The 25,363-nt window shown below is 46.3% G+C and overlaps 6 protein-coding genes across 6 annotated transcripts; 3 read left to right on the forward strand and 3 right to left on the reverse strand.

The window, feature by feature from the left end:
• Positions 1-91: 91 nt before the first annotated feature.
• On the reverse strand, positions 92-2,777 carry N7478_003629 (RINT-1 family protein; the record flags this gene model as incomplete). The annotated part of the gene is made up of 5 exons (XM_056919843.1): positions 92-1,684; positions 1,738-1,879; positions 1,940-2,245; positions 2,306-2,553; positions 2,631-2,777. 5 exons carry the CDS (start codon positions 2,775-2,777, stop codon positions 92-94), a joined length of 2,436 nt encoding a protein of 811 aa, XP_056783001.1.
• Positions 2,778-2,938: 161 nt separating this feature from the next.
• N7478_003630 (putative DNA ligase I) lies at positions 2,939-5,458 on the forward strand (the record flags this gene model as incomplete). The annotated part of the gene is made up of 1 exon (XM_056919844.1): positions 2,939-5,458. The coding sequence occupies one exon, from the start codon at positions 2,939-2,941 to the stop codon at positions 5,456-5,458; it is 2,520 nt and encodes an 839-aa protein (XP_056783002.1).
• A 713-nt stretch (positions 5,459-6,171) lies between these two features.
• On the reverse strand, positions 6,172-7,441 carry N7478_003631 (uncharacterized protein; the record flags this gene model as incomplete). The annotated part of the gene is made up of 2 exons (XM_056919845.1): positions 6,172-7,152; positions 7,382-7,441. 2 exons carry the CDS (start codon positions 7,439-7,441, stop codon positions 6,172-6,174), a joined length of 1,041 nt encoding a protein of 346 aa, XP_056783003.1.
• Positions 7,442-9,866: 2,425 nt separating this feature from the next.
• On the forward strand, positions 9,867-12,493 carry N7478_003632 (zinc metalloproteinase family protein; the record flags this gene model as incomplete). The annotated part of the gene is made up of 5 exons (XM_056919846.1): positions 9,867-10,142; positions 10,224-10,316; positions 10,412-12,152; positions 12,211-12,337; positions 12,397-12,493. 5 exons carry the CDS (start codon positions 9,867-9,869, stop codon positions 12,491-12,493), a joined length of 2,334 nt encoding a protein of 777 aa, XP_056783004.1.
• Positions 12,494-18,896: 6,403 nt separating this feature from the next.
• N7478_003633 (uncharacterized protein) lies at positions 18,897-19,124 on the reverse strand (the record flags this gene model as incomplete). Its single annotated transcript, XM_056919847.1, has 1 exon — positions 18,897-19,124. The coding sequence occupies one exon, from the start codon at positions 19,122-19,124 to the stop codon at positions 18,897-18,899; it is 228 nt and encodes a 75-aa protein (XP_056783005.1).
• A 172-nt stretch (positions 19,125-19,296) lies between these two features.
• Positions 19,297-21,869, forward strand: N7478_003634 (grainyhead-like protein; the record flags this gene model as incomplete). Its single annotated transcript, XM_056919848.1, has 5 exons — positions 19,297-19,310; positions 19,458-19,601; positions 19,665-20,222; positions 20,321-21,507; positions 21,571-21,869. 5 exons carry the CDS (start codon positions 19,297-19,299, stop codon positions 21,867-21,869), a joined length of 2,202 nt encoding a protein of 733 aa, XP_056783006.1.
• Between the last annotated feature and the right edge of the window lie 3,494 nt (positions 21,870-25,363).

A 25,363-nucleotide genomic window follows, 5' to 3' on the forward strand; every position in this document is an offset into this window, starting at 1 on the left:
GATATATGATCTTCTCGCTCACCAAAACTATGCATAGAATTCATTGTGACAGGTCATAAAAAGCGGAGAAACAAATTCGTAAAGGGGGCGATTATGCTTGAATCTCCGCTCTGCGCTCCAGCACAGATCGAGCCTCCGCAGCTGTCAATGTATCAATGCTCAGCTCGGCAAGCACAGCGCGGGCACTTTCGTTATCCTTGAATAATCTCTGTTCCACATCCCATAGTCCTAGTGTAGATTCAGATTCATTCGAATCACCCACAGTCGGGCTTAAATTCAGAAGGCGCAGGCCTTCATTAAGCTTGTTCATGATAAGTAGCGAACCACCCGCATGGGCAGCCACTCCGAGTGTCGTATCAACCATGCTGCATAGCTGTTCAACATCGCCTACTAGCTGGGTCGCGCCGGCAGCGGAGAAGGTGTTTCTAGTTAGAACATGGTCCCAAATGTAAGTCTGGATAGATATGAGAAGTTGACGGGATACTCTGCGCAAAGGAGCTACACCCAAAGCCTTTGTGATAAAGGATAGTTGGGTGGATAATGTGCGCATCGCATGTGCCAGGTCGGATGAGAGAGAAAGAGGAGATGAGACTGAGCCAGCTGAGGGTACAGAGAGTGTTGCCCAAGTAGACACACGAGAGTATGGTTTTAAGGCTGAGTTGATGTTCGAGTTCAAGGTAGATGCGATGATAGACTCCGATCGTAATCGGAGACGGCGGTATGCCGATGCAGTTTCGTCAAACAAAGCACCATCGGAACTGACATCAGTGTTAGAAGTCCCATTATTATTGACGGCGGGCGACGTGCGAGATGCAACTTCAGCGATGGACATAGAGCCCGCCACATTCCGACCGCCCTGTCGAACTCGTTCTTGGAGCTCTGACCAGAGTTCCACGAAGAATATATCGTTGCTCCAATCTTCCATCTTCTTTTCCAGATATTCAGCACTGCCAAAAACTCTGCACAGTCTCTCTAAACCTGCAACGCCTTCTACACTGGCTTGTCCATCTGCACCTTGCACTGTTCGACCCAGTGTAGATGTCATGGCGAGGTAAGCTTCCAATGCCGAACCAAGGCGGTCGTGAAACTGGTCGAATATTGTGATTTGAATATCGATGAGAAACCTCAGTTTCTGGCTAAAGGAAGGCAGGGGCTGGTAGCGTTCCGTGATAGTTTCGAGGAGATCGTTGACTCGAATGGCCGCCTTGGTCGGTTTTGTCGCTGTAACCTCGACACCGTCATAGTCAATTTGCCCACTGTCTGCGGTGTCGATAATGTCCTTGTATCGAGCCAAAGCGAAATCTTTTTCAACTTGAAGCCAGCGATCGTACCACCCTTGTTTTGAGAGAACCTCCCAGGTCATTCCTTTCCAGTTTTCACTCGAGTAGGGGTCTGGCAGGTAATTCCACGTTTCTCTAAGCTCGTTATCAAAACTCATTAATTCGTGGATGAAGTGGCTCAATAGCTGAGGATAGTCGGCAACCTGAGGGAGGAATGTATCAATCTTTTGTCGCAACATGGGCAGAATGGCGTTTATGAATGCATGCAGAGCATTGTTGTAGTTCCATTCCAACCCAGGCTCGGCTGACTGGGCCTTTTCGTCAAGGATTGGCTGGAAGTATGAAGTGAAGAACCCTCCAAATTGATTGATGAGGTCCATAATATGCGAAAGGAAGTATTCCGGCTGAGAAAATATACGTTAGACCACATGCGATCGAACGGGCGAGTCTTTCTTACCTTATCCAACCTGTTCGTTGGCTTTTCGCCACTGAAGTGGTACTTGAATCGAAGATCCAAGGGGTGGACCATTGTCTCCAGAGTGAACAAGGCCGGGGGCTCGATGTTATTATTGCTTAACATATCCCGGCGAGGAAGTTCTCTGTAAACCATTGTTAAATTCGCAGTTTTCTTCAATGTGTCCAGTAGAAAATAAACGCACGGTGTCTGTAACTCATTCAGGAGCTCAACATCCTCCTTCCACTGGTCTAACAGTTTATCCGTGATATCCAGCTCTCGTGTCGGCCATTTCATAGATGTAAGCGTCTTTTGCAGTCGGTCGCCAAAGAACTTCTTCAATTGTTCCCTCAATGCTGCCGCGAGTTTCTCGGTATAGTCGATCAGGTGGGGCGCAGCGCCTTCGGCGGCCGGTTGAGCTTCTTTCAGCGATACCACGATGCTGCGTAATCGAACATAGGGCGATATAGAGGCGCGAGGGTCGGAGGAGATGCTGCTCAAAGCTTGCTTGCTGTGATTGGGATATTTAGCACTCGTCATCCTTGGAATCCATGTACTGTCGTATCAATACCTGAGCTCTTCAGCCTCTTTCAATAGTTCCACGTATCCTTTAGAGATTTCCAGTCGCTGAAGTCTTTCCATGCTGTTTTCTAGTCGTCGCACCGCCTCATCGCTTGATTCCGACTGTGTGATCGCCTTCAACCGTTGGTCGATGTCCGCCTGCTCGGCTTTGAATGCCTCGGCACGCTTTCTTGTAGCTTCGGCATGGTCATTGGATGTCTTCGTCGCATTCGAGAGTGCTGTATGTGCTTCTGCCAACTAAGAGAGACCGGTATTAGTCAAAAATGCGCATTCAGGGCGGGGTTGCAAGCGAAGAAGGGCGTGCTCGTACGTACCTGTTTTCGTTGGAGCTCCTGTTGCGCACGAAGACCTGTGAGGAGCGAGCTCAAACTCTCAAGATCAGCAGAGACCTGAATTTTATCATTTAGATAATCCTCCACTCGTGTCCGCTCGTGCGACGATAAAGATGTGGGCGGCGCCATTGTTGTGGAGGGAAAATCGCGGAACCGCAACGGTGGCCGCGATGTTAATCTCCGCCTTCTCGGACTGACGTCTGCTATCCGCAACTACCAAATGTTCTACAGCTGCTCCAGTGGCAACATGCACTTCAAGCTCTTACCCATTTCGAATATTTGTATAAAAAATGCCTAGTCCAGCGAAAAAGCGAAAGCAAAATGGTAATGATTCGTCACCGCAAAAAGTGCGCAGTATTTCTTCCTTTTTTCAAGGACAAACAGCTAGGCAGCCCCAGCTAGCGCCCGACGTCACAGAACAGACTCTCTCGGATGAAGCTTTGGCACGAAAACTTCAAGCCGAATGGGATCAAGAAGAGAATGGACAATCCTCTAATTCTACAGCCAACGAATCTGCAGCTACAGTAGCAGAGCCAGAGCAAAACGAAGCTCCGTTGGTCCCTTCGGTAGCTCCAGATACAGCACCTGTATCCTCTATCGCACCCAAAAAGAATACGCTATCATTACAGTCATCTTCCGGAACAGAAGACACAGTATCCTTTACTGTGCCATTTGATCAAAGCCCTCAAACTTTTGATGCGAGCAAATATGCAGCCGAATTGCGACCGCATTGGGCTTCAGAGGGCGGCGATGCTACCTACGCACTACTTACAAGAGCCTTCGTCCTAGCCAACTCAACAACAAGCCGAATTAAAATCGTCGACACACTAGTTAATTTTCTTCGGGTTTTGATAGTAGGCGACCCGACTAGTGTCCTTCCTGCTGTCTGGCTAGCTACAAATTCTATATCCCCACCATATGATGAGCTAGAGCTGGGACTCGGTGGCTCATCCATCTCGAAGGCTCTGAAGAAAATATACGGCTTAGACGGTCAAGGTCTCAAAACACTTTATGATCGCCACGGCGATGCAGGAGACGTCGCGTTCGAAGCTAAGAAGCGCCAGGCTTTTACGCTGATGAAACCCAAGCCCCTTAAAATCAAAGGTGTCTATCAATCTCTTCTCAAAATTGCCACGAGCAAAGGTACCGGAAGCCAAGAGACAAAACAGCGCATTGTCGAGAAATTGTTACAGGATACTCGTGGCGCAGAAGAGAGTAGATATATTGTCCGAACTCTAGTACAAAACCTACGCATCGGTGCCGTGAAGACGACCATGCTCATTGCTCTTGCGCGTGCATTTCTCTATTCAAAGCCCGCTGGAGCTGAATTTACGATTCGCCCTCAACATGAATTTGCGCGTCTGAAAAAAGACGAGCTTACAGAAATATACACAAGTGCCGAGGAAATCGTCAAAGCTTCCTATGCCAGACATCCAAGCTACAATGATCTCATCCCATGTCTTTTAGAGATCGGCGTAGCTGAAGAGCTCCTCATCAGATGTGGACTAATGTTACATATTCCACTCCGGCCAATGCTGGGTAGTATCACGCGCGACCTCTCAGATATGTTGACAAAACTACAAGGACGTGATTTCAGCTGCGAATACAAATACGACGGACAACGAGCACAAGTACATTGCGACGAAAAAGGCAAGGTGTCAATCTTCTCTCGACACCTCGAACTCATGACTGAAAAATATCCCGATCTTGTGTCTCTCGTCCCCCAGATTCGAGGCGAAGGCGTCTCAAGCTTTATTCTCGAGGGAGAAGTAGTCGCTGTAGACCGTGACACGGGCGACCTACAACCATTCCAAACTCTGACGAACAGGGCAAAGAAAAACGTCGAGATCGGAGCGATAAAAGTCACTGTTTGTCTTTTCTCATTCGATCTAATGTATCTCAACGGCGAGCCACTTTTAGATCGCCCCTTCCGTGAACGCAGAGAGCTTCTCCGAAGCCTATTCATCGAGATCCCAAACAAATTTACCTGGGTCAAGAGTTTAGACGCGACATCTGCCGATTCAGAAAGCGTTCTTGAATTCTTCAAAAGTGCCACCGACATAAAATGCGAAGGTATAATGGTTAAAGTTCTCGACAACACAAATAATAAAACCACAACCCAACCTGATTCCAATATCCTGAATGAAGACACCAACGCCGAAACAGAAATTACATCCACAAACTCCAAAGAGAAAGAAAAACCCACCCGCCGCAAACCCCTCCTATCAACCTATGAGCCTGACAAACGACTCGAATCCTGGCTAAAAGTCAAAAAAGACTACTCCACCACCTCCGACACCCTCGATCTAATCCCCATAGCAGCCTGGCACGGCCAAGGCCGAAAAGCAAAATGGTGGTCCCCCATTCTCCTCGCAGTTCGGAACCCGGAAACCGGCGCCCTAGAAGCCGTAACAAAATGCATGTCCGGGTTCACTGATAAATTCTACGCCTCCAATAAAGAGAAATACAGTGAGGGTAGTACGAATGTTATTTCGAGACCTGCTTATGTGGAGTATTTTGGAGAGCCGGATGTTTGGTTTGAGCCGTTGGAGGTGTGGGAGATGGCTTTTGCGGATATAACGCTTAGTCCTACTTATACTGCTGCTATTGGGCTTGTTAGTGAGGAGAGGGGTGTTAGTTTGAGGTTTCCGAGGTTTTTGAAGGTTAGGGAGGATAAGGGGATTGATGAGGCTAGTACTTCGGATTATTTGGCTTTTTTGTGGAGGAAGCAGGTTGAGAGGGCTAGGGTTGAGGGGGATGGGAAGGCAGAGAAAGAGGAAGAGGCGGAGTTGGGTTGGGCGGAGGATTGAGGTTATATGCTTGGGGTATACTACATATGTTTGGAGTATACATGTATCTAATGGGATGGCACCCAGGGCCCTTTTTACTACCAGTCTCTAGACATTAAAATGACCGGGTGGATAATGACAAACTAGTAGATAGAGCATACACGACTACAAGGGATATTGGTAATGAGTACAAGAGATGTATAATAGTCACTATTTCACTGATCTCCAAATGAGTTTTGGAGCCTCTTTTCTGCCTGATGAGAATGCTGGGGTAATATTAAAAAAAAACAATCATAAAAGCAATGAGGTCGGGATACAATGTATCATCACGAGACATATTGGATGCAAAACATGAAGTGAGTAGAACGATATTATAACAAAGCAAATAGGAGCTGTGGAAGTGGGTAGTAACCATGATTGATATGGAAGGGGCAATGAAAAACATATACCATGCAGAGAAAGGGAAACGCCGGGTATGCAGTGATGACTGATTGGCTTGATGGTTGGGATCCAAGATAGGGTCTCAAAATGGAGAATACCTCGATCATGCCTCAAGACAACCTTGAGATTAAAAAAGCATTGTGTAGGTGGTAGGTGTACATAGCAAAATCGTCAAGACGTAACGTAACAGAGAATGAAAAGGGTTACGGGTAATAGATGAACAGAGAATCGAAGAGAGGGAAAGAGAAGTGGGAGAAGGAAGGAACGAAGCGAGATATAGCGGCACGAGTGATCTAGCGATGCAGCTCGCCTCCAAGCTGCAGTGCTAGTCCACCCTCTTTGCTGCGCATCCTTGGTGAAGCGCTCGGAGGAACCAGTGCATCGAAGTTCAGCCGCTTGCGAGCATCTTTCGCAGTGAGAGGTGTTCGAGCCGGGTTCCCAGGAGTACGACCACCCCATGCAGGCTGTGCTGGGCTAGGAGTAACGTTCACAAAATCCGCAAAGTTGAATTGTTGACCTGGGGTTCCCATAAGATTGGGCAGGGATCCTAGACCCGCATGTTGGCTTGGAGGGGTCGAGGGAGGGAAAACATGAGACTGGGAGCCAGCAGCCACACGAGCCGGGGTCGGGGAATTGGCTAGGAAAAGCAGCAAGTCTGCGCCATCATCCCCTTGGCCTCGGTCTGTTCGTGGTAGGCGTGCATGCTTCGGAGGGGGTGTCCGAGGGGGTGAGGATCCCACCATAGAGCCCGCAACCTGGAAGCTATGCAAGGGTAGCTCCGGATCATTCTCTTCATCAGATGGGCCTTGATATACGGGAGATGACATCTCGGGGATGGGTGCTTCGGACATGAAAGGCATTTGGCTTCGTCGTGTCGTGTGATGAACTAGACCAGGTGAAGACTGGGGTAATTTGTATGAACTCTTCCATGATACCCGTGGGGCCTTTGCAGGGCGGCCCTCATTCGAGTCTGATCGAAGACGCTTGCGTCCTGCCGTTAACATGGGCTGCATGACATGGGAGTCAAAGGTGACAGCATGTTTGTTCCGAGCGGATCGAGGCAGCTCTTTCGAGTACGTGGCGGCTCGCAAGGGAGGAGAGGTAAACGGGGTTTCACAGCGGCTGCGTGAGAATTCGGAGGAGGAGTCTGAAGGTTTTTCATTGTCGGATAGACCCAACTTGGAGTCTTGAAGGGTCGAGTTCAGTCCATGAAGTCGGCCATGTTGGTATTTCAGTTTGGCCAGGCCGAGGCGGTCCTGTAAACTCAGGGAGACCTATGAAGGCAGGGGTTAGTGTATCTTTGAAATCCAGTATATCCTCTCAGCAACTGATTGATTCGCTTGCCTGGCAAACACTTCTTCTGTATAGGTTGCCTGGCTCATTCGAGGCCAGGTAAAACCCAGGCGGGTCCACCAGGTTTTCTGATATGTTTTTTTTTCTCTTGTTTCTCTCTTTTTTTTCTTTCTCATTTGCATTCGTCCCACCTTTCGGCACTGTACTTACCTGGGATATGTCTATTTTCCTGATTGTCTTCTCTGCAGAGCCAGGCTGTGGCAGGGTCATGGTGGGCAGGGCGATAGAATGAAGAGAGAGAGAAGCTGACGAAGGACCCAGTTTACGGGTTGGCAAGGCAAGGGCGGGCTGGGTCAAGGAACCAATTGGCGATCGAAATTTGGATCCGACCACACACTAAACCCAAATGGAGTTAAATTGATTCGGCGATTGGAGGGAAATGTAGAAATATCGAAATTTTTACACTGTCTATTATCCAAGAATAGTGTACTAATATGAAGAATTTGGCTTCCACGAGGAATTTGTGTTGGTTGGTGTAATGACTAAGTATTGCCAACGAAAAGCAGGGAAGACGCGTGCCGCGTGCTGATACGCGAGTTTCGCGTTTGGTCCATCCCATCAAATGAACAGGGAATATGGTTTGCTACTGCAGTTTGATAATTCGGACTATGGGAGTATATCTAAAGTGCTATATAGAAGTAGTAAAAAAACCCGTCTCTCTGTCAAGCAGACTAATATAAATAAATAAAAACTCGATCGGTTCAGCGTGGACCCAACCTCCCCACTTTAAAGCCCTGAACTTGCAGCTTCAAATCTCCGTGATAATTGCATTATTAGTCCTCAGTGACTTTCCCTGGATTTTTTTTTTTTTAAAAAATGAAACATTATTACGATCTTCCCTTTCTCTCCAAATCCTGTTTTTTATTCTCATAGACTTCTAGAGGGTATAACCTCCTAGAAAGACTTTTCCTCGATCGCACATGCCATCCAAGATTCCGCTCCACTTCTTCAGGATTGGCAAACCCTAGCAGCTTTTAGTCTTAGCTCATGCCATAGTGGAGAGAAGGAGGAGAAGGAGGGAGTAAAAGGGGGAAACCATATCTGGCATTCATTGGCATGCGGTCTATCTGGTATGCTAAGCTAGATATCTCCAGAACTTAATGCTGGTGGGATACTGTATTATGTACGGAGAACTATGTCTTGCTACACTTGGGGGAAATAGCATAGCAGATAGGTATTAGATCAAGTATTGTTTAGAATTCCCAGCATAACCCTAACCCAAATACGTTTATCTATCCTCATCAGACCCCTCAGATGAAGTTCACGATCGAGATCGAAGATTGCACCATTGGATGCAGACGTGGCCGGTGATCGGTATTTCCGAGCCCCAAAGTACGGAGTACGGAGAACGGATACTTATCGGCAATTTACTACTATACTCGGCCCCCAGACTCTCGGAATCCAGATCAATCAGATCAACCCCGTGCGGAATATTCAATCACCATGGATGACAAAGTCTCGTGGCTGTCAGGAACATCAAGGGGTTGGAACCCATCGTCGACTACAGGTACAGTACTGTAGTAAGCGGAGAAATCCCCCCAAACCCGGGATTGGGCGATAATCTTGCATATGCCGGCTTTGTCTCAGACCTGGCAAATGAGATTGATCATAGTAATATGGTGGGAGGAATGCGGCATAGCAACGGAGTGTATCAGACGTTGGAAAGGGGGGGAGTCAAGCCACAGACGCCATACATTTCAATTAGCCCCAAGGACCAGGGTTGTGCAATATCTTGAATATTTAGATTGATGATCTCCTTCTCTCGTCAAGAATAAGAACAAAGGAACTCTGATTAGGCCAGCCTTGTCTTCGTAGTCTAAGATTAGAGGAGAGAAGGATGCCGCAGTTACATGACGGGGTTAACGAACAGACCCTCCAACCAGCCCTGGTATGCGCTGCCTAGTTGGACGCTAGATCTAAGCTAAGAGCGTTGGGGCGATCATCTGCGATCCACCGGTGAAACACCGCGACTAACAGCGATAGCATTGCCTTGATTGTCTCGAGGGTACGTAAGACGTGGGATAGGTGCTTCGTATCAATTCTCCTCTCCTCATCCACTTGAATCCATTGGTACGAGCATCGCTACCGGTGGACTTACATATACAGCTATATTAGTATGTAGTAGTAGAACAAGTCTCATAATAAATAGTAGACTAGCTCAAGCTAAGTATAGATTTGCCGCTTAATCTGTCCTTTTTGCCTCTAAATGCCCCATAAGTGTCAATTATAGAGGGTTTTGTTACCAATGATCTCCATCCTCACTCGTTTGTAACTTGTCTGTGCCAATTTTCGATTTCTTGGTTTTTTCTTCTTTCCTATTCTCCCTTCTGTCTTCTCCTCTCCCTTGAATTATTCCCTTCTTTCTTACAATCAATGTCAATTCCCAACTTGTGATCTATCGCTTTGACTTGTTGTGTCTCCTTTGATTTTCTTATTTTTTTCTATTTTTTTTGCCATCTCCGGGCACTTGCGGGGCCTTACTCCACGGCGTCGTCACCCGCCGCAAACGGTCGCGCTCTCCTGTTCCTGTTCCTGAGACGGCAACTGCCTTCCTCCATTCAATTTGGGGTCCCTTTTCTCAATGAGAAGTCCTAGCCTTCTCTAATCCTTCCCTTTTGACCCCCTCTATTCCACCATGTCGTTTCTAAAACAATTGCGTCGCCGCTCAAAAGCGAGCTTTAATTCCGACACCAAAGGCGCCGCGACCAAGGTGGAAATGGTTGGCAAATCATCCTCCACGATCGACACATCCTCCCACAGCTCCATAACTCCGCCATCGTCGATCAAGCCAACTCTCTCTTCCCCAAATCTTCCTTCCTTGATCGAATCAGATGCCACCTCTTCACCTTTACCCCCGCCCCCGCAGCGGCCAGGACTCTTTGTGACCCGATCGCAACGAAATAGTGTGGTGGTATGTCAATTTGGGAGCGATGTCCTTGAAAATACAAGGCATGCTGAACGTCATGCGCTAATTGAGTATTCGGTGCATTAGGGAAGCTCCTCTTCGTCCATCAATGGAGTATATCGTTCAACTCCTGCCTCACCATATGCGCCCCGGATTGTGTCAATCACCGATAATTCCTGGGTACGTGTCCTTCCCTCCGCAATAGAAAGCACATTCGGAATTGCCTCCCAAAAAATATCTTCGTCGGCCGCGTGGCTAACGAAGTCTTTTTCTAGGTTCATCAAAAGGTTCTCCTCGTCTATGGTCAAATTGGAGACCCCAGGCACCATCCGCTGGACGGAGGTGTCACAGTCTTCCACCACCAAGACAATTTTCCGTCGACCGGCTGGCCCGTAACAGAATCTCATTTCAAAGCCTTGATTCATCTAGTACCCGGTCCTAATCGCCTCCGTCTCGATTTCATTTCTCCCAAGCTATCTTCAGGCAGCACACACCCCGCCGTCCATTCGACATGGATTAATATCAACTATCTTCCTCTGGTGAACAGTCCACCTTTGCAATTGGTTGTATTGCTCGGAAAGGATTCAGATGGGACATATGATGCCGTGCCGGAGAGGATGGAGCGAGAAGGCAATGGACTAGACACCGCGATTCGAAAATACCGAACAGCAGCATACCTTTGGCAAGCGTTCACCGGCGAGCAGATGTTCCGCAACAACTTTGGACGGCGCTGCTTCAGATTCGAGGAGGAATGGCAGTCTGGCACCCTCAGTCGACGGGATTCGGCGGTCGGACAAATGCGCAATGAAGCCAAAATCCACATCGTTCGCACTGAGAAAACAGTGGCGGAGCTGCGAGACCTCAACATTGCTCAACAAAACCAGAATGCTCAAAAGAAAGATGAGTTGTTTGCGATCGCCAAGGAGGCGGTACGGAAGCATTTCAACCCTCAACCTGGGCAGAAACAATATGTCTCTGTGCTGCTGTTAGACTCACACTGGGATACTGAGCAGCAAATGATCACAGGCCACGCGGCATTAGGGTCTGCCGGTGACGATATAAAAATGGCCATCTTTGGGTCCCACGCTCTACAGAGTTATCCATCTTGTTTAGAGGAGGTTGTGGACGCCTTCTCTGACTGTGTACGAACAGATACAAACTACGTGGCAAACGACAATGGTGAAGCCGGGTCGAATTGGGAATCCGCCAATATTGGCATTGGAGCTCACTTGCATGAAGTTGGACATCTCTTCGGATGCCCCCACCAGGAGTCAGGCATTATGCTTCGCGATTACGTCCAGTTGAATCGCTCATTCTTGACAAAAGAGCCATTCTCGACTCGCACAAAGGCTCAAGGGCTGAAGGTGTGTTTACCAAACGACGAGTGTAGCTGGCATCGCCTGGATGCTCTCCGTTTCCGATTCCACCCCTGCTTCAGACTCCCAAGTGACGCATCTGCGAGCTTGGATGATAGTGTGCAAGTATGGCCAGTGGAGAATGGCAAGATTCTCTTTACTGCTTCCTCGGGTATCGCCTTCATGGAGCTTTACAAAGAAGGCGATGAGTTCTGCCATACTTCGATTGAATATCTGAACACGGAGAATAGCAGCAATGGACTTCCCAAGCAAATCATGATTACCGAGAGTGAGCTTCGATTGAAGGTCTTTGGTACTGAAAAGGAGAAGAAAAAGAAGATCAAAGCTATTGTCTACTCCGGTGCTCTCGGTAGCTACACAGTTGAGGATGTTGGTCTCTTGAAGTCGAAGAGCTCTCTGGTCAAGCTGCCCAAGAGTCAGTCTGGCTACAAGAGTGGAATGCTTGGTTTCTCCTCAATGGAAGGCAGTGAACCCCAGCAATTACTTCTCGAGTGCGCCTTCATCGCAACCAAGCTCTTGACATCTGTAAAAGTCTACCATGGAAATGCCTTGGATGGCATCGAATTTTGCTATGAAGACATGACTAGCCAACTCTTTGGAAAACGAGGCGGCAAAGCTGGCGGTGATGAGTTTGTTCTCGGTGAGTCTCAACATGCTCTTATGCTGTCTATAATGAAACCTTTCTAATAATATCGCAGACACTCGGCGTGGAGAAATTCTGCTTGGATTTTACGTCCGAGCTGGACTTTGGATTGATGGAATTGAGATTCTTACTAGTCTTGGCCGAAAATCCGGCTTTTATGGAAATCGCCATGGTGGATCGGGGTAAGTTCTCAGACAGTTATCTTGGTATGACATGAAATTGAGACTGACTTTTGAACTAGCCATACCTTAATACCGCCTCTTGGATATAAGATCGCCGGCGTCGCGGGATCGTGTGCATCTTGGATTGATGGATTCTCTCTAATCATCCAGCATTGAAAAGGATATTACCGCATTGTTCTCACTTTATACCATACCTATTCATTCCTTCTATTTGTCTCTTGTTTTTCTCTCTTCGAGCAATGGGTCTCATCACTTGGGAAGTGGAAACTGATCAAGGACCGGTCAGCACATAAATGAGGTTCCGTTAGGCCATGCTGCCGTTTGTTTATACCATTTGCGTTTTCTTTCCTTCATATGCTTTGAGCGGCGCTGTCGGGGGTTTTTGCGGTCGCATTTACTCGTTGTATCCATTCTTTCCCATTCTTCCCTTTTGTTGATGCGCATTTCGGACATGATCCCGTCTGCGAAACGGTTCGTATGGCGGCTACACCAGGACATCTTGTACAAGGGACATTCATATTGGGCAGATTATAGATGGGTAATTTCATAGCATGATCACCAGCAATCAGCCTTTGCTTGCGAGTTCATACTACATAGCATTCTTTAAAACTTTCGCTCCATTAATCTCAACTTGCAGACTGCAGTAGATAATATGTAAACCTCGGAGATATTGTACATTGTCCATATCCGATCCATGCACTCATTTTTTTCCGATTCCCATCCCCCACACAATTCGATATCATTTCACAACCATGGCTTCGATATCATTCGTTATCATGAACATTCTTTGAAGAATTAACACAGCCACCACACCACACTCTAGATGGAATTAGGTTTGATCGCCACAATTGTCTTACAATTGCGTGTATCTACCAGCACACAAAGTCATCGTATTTTAGAGATCAAAGCGCAAATTAAGAACCCACCACCTTATGATTTGTTGATCTGGGGATCGAAAAAGTGTCTCACAATCCACGAGCCAATTGACAGACTACATTTAATAGCTCAAGGCTCTTTGTGGGGTTAGACAGGATCGCCATGGACCTCGAGTGGAGTACCTCAATAACCATCTCCACTTTGCAAGCTCCTAGGTACAGCTACACGGAGAACTGTGCATCAACTGACTATTGTGACTCAGAGACGATTGCTACTATATACGGAATGGAGCAAAATCACCTTATCTAGTGTCTGCGACCTTGGGCTCTTTTTTCTCAACCACTGAGCCATACTTTGGATAAACGTACTACAATACAGCACATTATACAGTACAAGTACACCCGACAGTATCCATATTAAAGTACTAACTCGGACTTCTGTGGCTGTACTAGCAAATTTTCACAATGGATTCAATCCACACTCTATCCACAAAACCCATCAAATTATAGTACAGTATTTACCAAATCCACAAAGTCATCCACAAAGCAATGAGCAATGGACACATCGTACTTCGGATGTACTGTATGCAGGATCACACTGACTGAAATTCGCCACACCTTCTTCCCCAACCCTTCCACTAATTTCTCATTGGTCAAACCTCCGACTTTGCCGTTCCGTCCGCCCCGCCAAAGTACATTATGTACATACATAGCCCTGTGTGTATCCATAGCGCTAGAACGCGAATAAGATTGCCTAGTATTTTTTCTCCTGTACATAGTATGTACCTACAGTACTTTCCCCTTCGAACACGGGACAACGTAACAAGTCTGTGTCGCTGTTGGTGTCGCGTTCGATCATCCCTGTGGCTGCGTCAGCTGCTCGAGAGGGGTTGGTGTGGCTAGTGGGTTCAATTGTTTTGGGTAGAGTCCACTGTGGCAAGGCGGTTGCTTGGCCTTACTGGCTGGTTTTGTTGATCCTGGTATGGTGCACATGTTTTTTTATCTTGGGCTGGGAGCCTTGTTACTTTAGGTATGCTGGTGGTAGTGGTTGATTGGGTTATTATTGGTGTTGGTTTTTACTTTTGCGCCCGTTGGCTTTTCTTTGATGCGATCATTATGCATATGTGTTGTGAATGTACTCAAAGGTTGCGGATAAGGCTGCCGCGTTTTTAGATGCTTGTTGCTTCTATGTACATATTCGCTTTGAAGTTGAAGGTGTATGCCAAGAGGAGTAGTGGATCTTTTCGATTTTCGTATATTTGTTTCCTCGTATACAGTAGTTATGCCAATGCTGCTTCTTTGCCAATTGGGAAATGTCCTTGCGTGGGCTACATTCTATGAAGGATCAACGCCTTCAGGATGATGGGTCGGTCTTACTATGGATAGTACTACAGTATGTGGTATGTAACACTTTGTGCATTTGCATAATGGGCCACTACATCATGATATATTTAATTCAAAGTCAATTGTTTCGCGAAATAGATATGGAAATGCCTAAATTAAATTGTTGCATTTAGTTTCGCTTACAGTCTACTGCGAGGATAACCGTCGTACCAACGTGTCCCACGAGCAACCATCAACATTGTGGCACTCACCGTACGACTTGATTGGTCTCTCGTCAAGCCATCAAAGCCGCCCAAGACCTGTGGGCAATCAATCACACTCCTCGTGGCTGAAGATCTGTTCCAACCTGGACGGATCGCAAAAACGAGCTATGGCTATCAAAGCACTGATCAACCAATCAAATCACGCAATCTAGCGGGGAAACAGTATCCGAGAAGCTTTATCATTGGTTTAACCTTTCGTACCACATACAAAATTCAATGCAATTTCTTTCAAATGCGTCGAGCTTCAAGTTATCCATGATATAAGCTACGCGCCGACCCGGTCCTCATTGAATCCCTGGCTAACCAGCTACATTTATTAAAAGCGAAGAAGGTAATCTGAAGCATATTAACGCTGTACTCCACTAATAGCTCAGGCGGTGACAGGAACATTCCCTTTCGCGCTGGTGGCGTATTCAACCCCTGTTCAGCCAAAACGCCCGGTGGGCGTGCCCATGACGGGGTGGCTTTATTCTGTACTAGGATGCATAGCCAAAATAAAGAAAAAATTCATATTCTGACGTCAGTGATTCCTTGTGGCAGTTGAATGTTCGAAATGTGGACGTGGGGAAACCCAAATGAGAGCCTTGCGTGCATATAGAACGTACAGAACGTAGAACAGTGTCAGGCACGCGTTGGGTAATGTTACCACGAGGATGAAAGAAAGCTTGCATGGTTGGATGGATGATTATATTGTTTCATAATTATGACTTAATCCGATACACCGGGTACGATAGACGCAGCCCTACTGTGTGTATAGTACATTACTCAGGAGATAGCTAGGTACGAAGCAGTAAAGAGTCATAGCGACAAAGCTAAAGATAGGAAAGATAGACTACAATTTTTCCAAGCTCGGTAGTGATTTTCAGTCAATTGATCCCTGAAAGTCTGAAAGTGGAATGGTGCTTGTAACAGGTGCCGCATGCTCTACCTAGTGTACCTAGGTACTTACAGCTGTATATTAATTTCTAGGTACATGCCAGGAGCTTCGTGGTTCAGCTGCTACTCTCACCTGGGCATTCTCTGGCACGTCCCAGAAGATTAAGATGCGCCCAATGCTTCCTGCGGGCTGGCGTGCTAAGTCTGTGCTGACGCGGTGGACCTCCACGAATACCGAGTATCCCTTCCGCGTTTGGAACACCTCTCCCCGTCGTGGATCTGATTCTCTCCAATGTGATTCTGTGCCCCCAGCCCGGCCCTTTTCCCCGACAAATCAGAAGCTCTATTTTGGATTTGAATTACTGAGGGGGTTGTGATTTCCGCTTTCGCGATCTGTGTATGCAACAATGGGAGAGAGGATCAACTAAAGTATAAGGGGGTATTAAGTATATCGGTAATGCCGGATGAGGACTGGAGACGAGATCCAAATGTAGAATAGATGAAATGGACCGGGTAAAAGCCGAGCTCCGTTAGAGAATAAAGCTACGGGGGGTAAGTTCTTACTGTGCTCCGTACCTACTGTGCCTACATAAGAGAAGAGCCGGCCACTGTAGATAGCATACTAGGCGGCGCCCGGGGGTAAGAATGTACCGTGTTTGTAATTTTCGTATGTGTATTATATTAAGCACGTGCCTATGGTGCTTTGCCTGATTTGATTGGCGGGTTGAGATGCCAGCAATGAACAGCACGGATCAAACCGGCAATTGTATTGTCAGGGATATGTATCCTGAAATCAGAAGATATGGACCTCCTAGCGTACGCCTCCCCCCACTGTCTTCTCCGCCCATATTACGGTATACAGTACAGTGCGGTGCGGTGCATCTGGCACAGTTAGGAAACCCCCGAGGTGCCAGTGCAGATCGCAAACCCCGAACCAATTATTGCTATTTTGTATGTACACACGATTTCCTTGTTGCAACAGATCTGCTTTGCATCATTACCACATCATATCTATTTTTGTGCGATACATTGTAAACGTCAACGATGACATTCTGCAAAACCTCAAAGACGTGTGAGCTCCGATTCATAGATCATATCCGGCTGCAAGAAGACCCTGGGCCAACCCAATCCTAACGCATAGAGTAAGTACCGAGACCCTCACGCAACAGCCAAGCCCGCGGTGATCCATGGCTATCTTCCCGACGATCGCATCATCAATGTCGGTTCGAAAGTGGCCAAAAGTGAAAAGACAAAGAAAAAGATCGATCGTAGATCGGAGATTGAATGCTGACAATGACCTACTTATGCAATTTCAAAATTGAAAATCCAATGTTGAGAATTCTTTGTTCGTGGTGTGACTATAAACCGTGGGTGTTGATAGGTGAATATGCCCACATACTTAATCTGCTTGTAGCAGCCGGTTCTTGAGCCGCCAATAAGGGAGAGCAGCGGAATATGCACGGCCACAACAATGCTCCAATCCATGGATAGAAACACACCTTTCGAGCCACGAATTACATGTCACTCGGAAGGTGACAAATATTGTTGCCTGTGGATTTTATTTTATTTTTTATTTTCACTGATTGCTCCATTCAGTATGCGCGTGCTGTGACTTTTTATGGGTATGAAGTGGAACGACACATTGAGTGTGCCATATACTCGTAGAAAGTTTCCGGGGCAAGCCACGGTGGCTAATGACTGCAATTTCTATTTTCAACTTCCGAGTTTTCCAAATTTCCAGTCTTAAATCTCGGGTGTGGGTTGAGTGTGGGTTCTAATTTTTTTTTCTGCGGGGATGATGTTGATTCAGCTTGACACGAACTGTTGATTTATTCAACTGCCTAAACTATGAAAATTCTCCGCATGTATACTCTACGGTAGGGCTGTAGGTACATAGTTCCCCAAGCTGTGTCAACCCGTTTTTACCATTCAAAGTGTGGCGTGTGGGGGAAACCCGAACCCGAAGACTCGGTAACACCGTCGTTATCGATAGGCGGAAGCACTCCGGCTGGTCCAGTGGGTTTATTTTTGAAGATCATCGAGTTTCCTCATGGTTGGATGGAGAAATCGAGTCGATATTGTTTAATATTTTCGTGGGAATGATGAAACTTTTTTTTTGAGAGAAGATTGTGTGGCCCTTGTCCGATATGGTGCTAATCGAATTGAATCGAAGATCGAAGGATAATTTCTGTATACTAATTTTACTAAGAGTTTCCGGAGAAATGATTCAGTCCAATGATCGACGCCATAGCGGAAGGCGAATTCTTACTGTCATGTTACATGGTAAGTTACGGAGAGGTCATGATTTTCTCTGTAATTGGTTTAGATTGGTACGCTAGAGGGAGTGGGAGAGAGGAGATGTATGGAGAACGTAATCCATTATTCATTATTCAAATTTATTCAATTTTGTATGTGTATTACACTTATTATTATTATTATTTCTTTTTCCATTCCCCTTCCAGTCTCCATAATAATTCGTTCTCCCGCGTTCCTCCCCCTGGTACCAATCATTTCCATTCCATAACTGAGAGAAAAAGCGATAAAAAAGCGAAAATTAATTCTAATGGAGAAAACGAGAGCGAGAAATTCCATTTTTGAATTTTTGAATTTTTGAATTTTTAAAAAATAATAATCATAAATAAAATTAAATTAAAATAAAATAAAAATAAAAAATAAGAAATAAGAAATAAGAAATAAAATAAAAATTACTCGAACGAGCTAAAGCTCTTCCCCTGCACTGAGAGTCTCCTCTTATCACCGTGTGGCAATACAGTCTTTCTCATCTTTACTTTGTACTTCCGAAAGCTTCACCCCTCCATCCCCTCGTGTGAACGGTGTGGCTCAGTTGAAACCCTCTCGCTCTGTTGTTCATTATTGGAGGCTCCATGGACCGTACCGTTTTTCTTTCCTTCTCCTAGTCCGATCTTAATACACCCACACCCCTCCTTCTCACCCCTCGCCTTCAAGTCGGTTTTCCCTTTCGCAACTTTCCTGAATAAATAAGGGGCCTACTCGCAACTCACCATTTCGACTTGATTCCTTTCTTCCCCTTTGGCTTCGCGCTTATCCAGTTCTACCATAACTGGTACCATTAAACAATTTTTTACTAAACGAATCACAACATCGAACACTTGATCGAGAGACCCGCAGTCCCGTCTGTCCCAAAACTCCGCCTTTTTTTTCCCGGAGTCTCGCATAGACCTAAATATCTGGCGCATCCCCTCTCAACAACTTCGCACACTCTCCTTTTCCGATCCTACTCGCCCACTGTGCAAAGCTCCCCTGTTTGATTCCCCTCGACTCGACACCTTTCTCAAATTCGACCTCATTGAGTCTTCCGTCGATTCCGATTTCTGGGAGATCGTCCCGCTGGTCGAACCATATCGATTGAGCACCCGACTTGCCTGTATTCCCATTGGACTCCACCATACTTCAAAAGGAGTCACGACAACGCACCATTTTTTTCTCTCTCTTTCCCCTCTGGGAGGATCCGATTGAAATTTACGTGTGATTCAGATGTCGCATAACGGTCTACGACTCTTCCTTTTCTCTTTTTAAACCTACTATCTGGTGTCAAAAACTGCCAGCGAATTTACCCCCAATGTTTCGAAACCGGTGAGTATCTCCATATCTGATATACTCCTTTAGCTTCTCGTTTCAGCGGAGAGAGAGAAGCGAATGTTGAAAAATACAAAACTAGCCAGAAAATAAGAGGCACATCTATGCACTGAACAGCAGCTAATCAATTCTACATTTTAACAGAAACAATACTCAGAAGCCTGATGATGACTTCATCAGTCGCTTCCAGCAAACTTTCTCCCAGGTTGTTCCCCGACGTGATAGTGAAGATTCAGGCCACGACGAGCATTTCAACGCAGGTTCAGGCGATCCTATGATGACGGGAAGGTATGCAGATTCAGGTCCAGGAGAATGGAGATCGGAGACTGATTTGGTGGATGGTGATTTTAGGCAAACAATGCAAAGCCACGACATAAAATTGGAAGACCACAACCTGAAATTTCCCAATGAACGAACACCTCGCAATCTCCATGACCTCAACTTCTCGCCCTCGTGGATGGACCCAGGCTCTATACAGATGATGGCCCTTGGCCCTCAACATCCCGGTTTCTATACCCCAAACTCCGGCGGAATGGGCGCCGTATTTCACAACCAGGCAGGCGATCTGCATACACCAACTATCGGTTTACACAACATGACTCCGCTCTCTCTCACGAATTCAATCTCAGTACCTCCACAGCAACACCCCGGAATGGAACATTTCAACCCGCATTATCTCGGCCAGCAGATGCCCGATATGAACTCCTACATGCAACAGCCCTCGTTCGCGCCTAGCGAATTCATGCAGCGTGATGCGCGCTATGACGTGATGGATGAATCGGTTGATGATGCGTCTGTCAATAGCATGCCATTGGATCAAGTATCAAATATATCCGCTATGACATCCTCAACGGACTTTTCTGCTCCTGCTGCCCCTGCTCCGGTGGGGGTGTCATATGCCGGTGAAAAGTGAGTGAAATCGCCTTTTGCCCTCGCGGCAGGGCTTCCCCTCCCCCTTTTCATATTCCGTGCTTTCTACTAGGTCAGTTTGCTAACTGTGATCTTAGCTTTCGTTATAATATTTCTTTGCGTGCTCCGACTGCTATGGTCAAGCACAACAGAGAAGTCCCTGTGTCTTATCTCAATAAGGGCCAAGCGTATAATTTAACGGTTTTGGATTCGAGTCCGCCAATTACTAGCACCGAGCCATTACGATACCGAACTTTCATCCGTGTTTCTTTTGAAGAAGAAGAGCAACGATTGAAGCCAGCCGCCTGCTGGCAATTATGGAAGGAAGGTCGAGGCACATCAGAAGCGCATCAGCGTGGTGGCAAACTGCTTGCTGTTGAGTATGCCAATTCCCAGCAAGGAGGCGAGGACGACAAACATCGCCAAATTCAAATCGAACAAATGTCTTTTGATGGATTCTGTGTTACATGGACTGCCAATCCGGCCACTGGAAACTCTGACTGCAGCATCCCCGTGAGGTTCAACTTTTTGTCTACCGATTTCAGCCACTCTAAAGGAGTCAAGGGTATTCCTGTACGGCTTTGTGCGAAGACCGAGCTTCTCTCCCCAGGGGAGGAATCCGGTGCATCTCGCGACTCAGAGGTCTGCTACTGCAAGGTCAAGCTTTTCCGAGACCACGGTGCGGAGCGTAAACTATCCAACGATGTGGCGCACGTTAAAAAGACGATTGATAAACTCAAGCAGCAGATTGCGCAAGCTGAGATGGGTGGTGGATTTGGTAAACGCAAGCGCGGCAGTACTGCCGCGACAAACGTGAAATCCGATCGATCTAAGCCGAAGCATAAGCGCAGCTGGTCAATAGGGTCACAGGATGGTTCAGACAAGCTGTCATTAGAGGACGATTTGCAAGCGAAGCTGGCTATGATGCAAGACATGTTCTCATCGACTCGATCTCTTAGCATCCTTGCCCTCCGTGGTGAAGACCGAGATGATCCCGACCTGTACCCCGTGAGGCTTCCAGCTGAAGGCGAATCGGCCAAATCGGATACCTTGAATCGTCAAAACCCAAGTGCCTCCCAGGCTATGGAATCCTTGATCTTATCGCCTACAAGTAGCAACGCTTCCTTGAATTCGCCACGAATTAGTTCCGCTCAGTTCATGAAGGAGCGAAACTCCACTGCCATTCCACGGGTGGAATCTACAGACCGAGTTTCGCAGGGGTTCATCGAAGCCGTTGATATCGACCCAACGTACCGCCCCCCTGCGGAGCGACCTCCTAAGCCGAGTAAGTTCCCTCTCTCCTATTAAATGCTCCACTTCATTATCAGTTGCTAATTTCCTTTTACAGTTGCATGCTTTTATGTACGCTTCCATGGAGCTGAGCCACATTCACAAGACTACTACCGCGCTATCTACTTGACGGAGCGAACGGTTCGAGACTTGATGAAAAAGATCTCCGAGAAACAACAAATCGACCCATCACGGATTGTTCGCATTCTACATGTCAACGAGGCCGGATTGCGCATCATGGTTGACGATGATGTTGTTCGTGAATTACCCGAAGGCCAAGACATGATCGTTGACATCTATGAATCTGATGATGCCCAATCGCCTAGCCCACCGGTGGAAATTAAATTAACATATTAATACCGCACTTTATTGACGATTCGCTGCGATGAATTCAAGCGCCCTATACCCTTCCAGCTCCGTGCTCGATAGATTGCTCCACATCCACTTCCCATTCTCCGAATGACCGTGCTTTTGGCATCTCCGGTTAATATCATCTCCGACCTCTCTTTCATTTCTATGCTCAAAAATACATGAAGCATATAATGCCTCAGAGTTATCAGCTGCACCTGGCGTGCAAACAGGCTTTCTTTTGCCCATTCCTTCGTTTTTATTTCAACATCCCACGGTCCTCTCTGATCACCGTCATACTATATCAAATCACATCATATCTACTCGATCTTCCTTTCTCACCGTCTGCTTTTCTGCATTGCGTTGGCGGTCACCAATCATTTCACAGGCGTTATTGATTACGGGGATAATACACGAGTCTCCGAGCAATGATACCCTGTTCCACTATGTTTTGACGATTTTTTGTTGTTGTTGTTGTTGTTGTTGTTTTTCATTTATTTTATCACTATGTGATTGATTCTGAGACCGTTGATCCTTTTCCCTACGACGGTATATGAGTCTACGGGCAGATTTGGAGTGAAGTTGTGGAGATATACACATTCTTGCGGTTTTTTTTTACTATTTAGCTGTGCTGGATATTTCTTTTTATTATTTATCTTTTGTTCCTATGATGTTTCTCGTTCACCTGGTCCAGGGACGAAGCACACGAACTTAATACCCCGTTCCATTTTCCGAGGCCTGCGCTTGTTGACTATGATGTGCTCTGCTCTGCTTTGCATTTTTTGGCTCGTTGAGCGTTCGGTTTCCTGAGTTACATCTCTTTTTTTGGGCGCATGTATACGGACGTTGGATCTGTTGGTACAGAACAGATAGTCACTAGGGGACGGGGTATAAATCAACATATTCGATTTATAGGTAAAGAATACGATTACCTAGTTCATCTATTATAAGTTCATCTATAAGTTCATCTATAAGTTCATCTATAAGTTCATCCTTTACATGCATAAAACAATATTCACTACCTACTCGGCCTATGAATGTACCTCAAACTCCGAATGTTTTCATATCCTCGCATACAAGATCCGAAAAAGGGGGATACGATAATGAGCACCCTGGCACTGGGCAGAGAATCAAATACGTAACATCGAAAATAAAATTCTTTCCAGTGGATACAACACGCACTCCTCAATGATCCTACACTTTACAGGTCTAATAGGAAATACCCCCGTTTGGCCACACGATCCCCATCCACGGACCAAAACGCCTCAACAACACACCAAACGCCAGAAGGGAAGAACTTTTAATTTTAACCTCCCGCCTCCCCCACCCTCGGGGCCGGTCCCAGCAACCAGGTAGCACCATCAGGGAGGTTCCATGTCTAACCATGGGCTTCATTTCACCCGCCCATGGACTTTATCTGGTCGAACCTATGAAGTGAACGTTCAAAGTGGATGAAATGAATAGAGGATGAAAAGATATCGTGATTTAATTGGCGGGCTAAACAGCCATTGTCTCTCAGCCAACAAATCCAAACCCCGGCTTCGCTCGGGGATAAGCAGTCCATTCCGTCTTCATCGGGTAGAAATGTTTGACCCGTGGAATGCTGAACTTCCATTTTGGGCTTTGGGCTTTGAGGCGTTTGGGATGTCGCGACGAACCGCAAAATTCTAATTTGATTTGCGTACTTTTGTAACTCATGACGTGGGTGGTCTTCTTTTCTACTTTTTATTCGCCTTATAGAATATCGATGACTATATCTTCATTCTGAAATATTTCATGATCTCCGCGGGAAAACTTTTCCATCTGCATCCCATTTGGTTCATTGCAACCGTTGGTTTTTCATAGATGTCATGTTGTCTCCTGATCTCTTCGTATGTAGTATGAAATCATGAGATCCCTTCTCTTTTTTTTGGTTGGCTCTCCGGCATCTTTTACCGCGAGAGTACTACATCGTAAGGCTTTGCTCGCCAATGAATGTGGCGTCCTGGCGTTCTGAGATGGCTGGGCTGGATCTGAATTATGACGCATCTATTTTCTGTGATAGTTGAACGGCGTCGTCGGCAAACATTAAAATGTGGTGGCTAGAGGCGACGCAACTGACTAGACCCTAATAGCAATTATTGATAGAGTTCTAACGCAATTAAGCTTGATGGTATGATTGTATATGGCATGAGAGTTATTACCGTATATATTCAAAATTTCCATACAAACTAATCTTGTCAAGACCCAAATTGTCGGTAGCTAGACGGCGCCCGTTATTTTCGCTACCTAAGCCTCATGAATATCGTATCGCGTATATACCCGATACTGAATGTGAATGTGAAACCATCTAACGAACTAGTCTCTTCTCAAATATCCACTAATAATGCCAGGAAGGCTTCTCAAGAATAAAGAAAACTCTGCGCGTGGATGACCCCTATTCTCAATCTCCACAATGTGTAGCGCAATATTGAATATACACTCACACTGGCGGAAGAGATACCGAACCGTTCATGACGTCAGGTCTCTAGCTAAATACAGTACACAGTAGGGTACAGTACTGTAGCCATCCGGAGCGCAAACTCCAGGGCTAAGCAATCTACACTTGTCCCCGCCATTTCATCCCGCTTCAGCTAGGTCCGGAGCACCGATTGGTTCCTGTCGATCTCCCCCTGTCAGTTATATTAATTAATGTTTATATTAATATTGGACTTTTGCAAACCCTTCCCTCTAGCTTATTCCACTCGTGGATCAATCAGATCTGTCAGGATCCATAACCATGCACACTCGTGCATCTAGTACATGAACGCTTAGAACACGCTTGGACCTCAACTAAAAATTCTACATCTTCATCTCATAATATCAAAACAGATAATAAGTATATACCATTTCCCAACATGATTGACTATAAGCACTAGCACACCGACAAATTCCCTTCCACAGAAAAGAAGCGCCATGTAAACGCGAGGTAAACGCCATGACATCACTTCTTCCCGTGCCTTGGAAGCGGAGCCCTAACGCTGCCAGCACACCCCACTTAATTCTTGTCGTATACGATTCCCTCGCGCCGGCGGCTCCTCCCGGTACATAAAGCGACTCGCCCAATAAGGAAGACTAAGGCTATCGGTTTCTGTCACGTTCGTAACTCAATACTTACCGTACGGCTTTCTTAGCCGTCTTTTTGGGCCAATCCTGCCAAGCTAGGGCCCCGTTGAGGCTTTTAGGCGTACACTATTGTGGGATTGTTGTGCTACGCGTGGCTTTTTTTTTCTTTCCTTCTCTCTCTTTTTTTTTTTTTTTTTTGTCCGCTTTAACCGTTTCTCCCGGTGATTGGCGTTTGGATCTGTAGTTTTATTGGCTATATTCTGTGAATGCAATCTTCGCGAGTCTATTTTGCTTTTTAAGGCTTTTCTTAAGGTTCCGAGGCTTGGGTTATGTATTTTGGTTCTTTGGCGTATGATGTATCCACTATGCGGATGGGAATTATAGTTCATTGTTGAATGAATCATTTACGCTTATTTCTT

This window comes from Penicillium angulare (genome assembly GCF_028827245.1).
Source record: "Penicillium angulare strain IBT 27051 chromosome Unknown utg000003l_segment0_segment0, whole genome shotgun sequence".
NCBI classification, from domain to species: domain Eukaryota; kingdom Fungi; phylum Ascomycota; class Eurotiomycetes; order Eurotiales; family Aspergillaceae; genus Penicillium; species Penicillium angulare.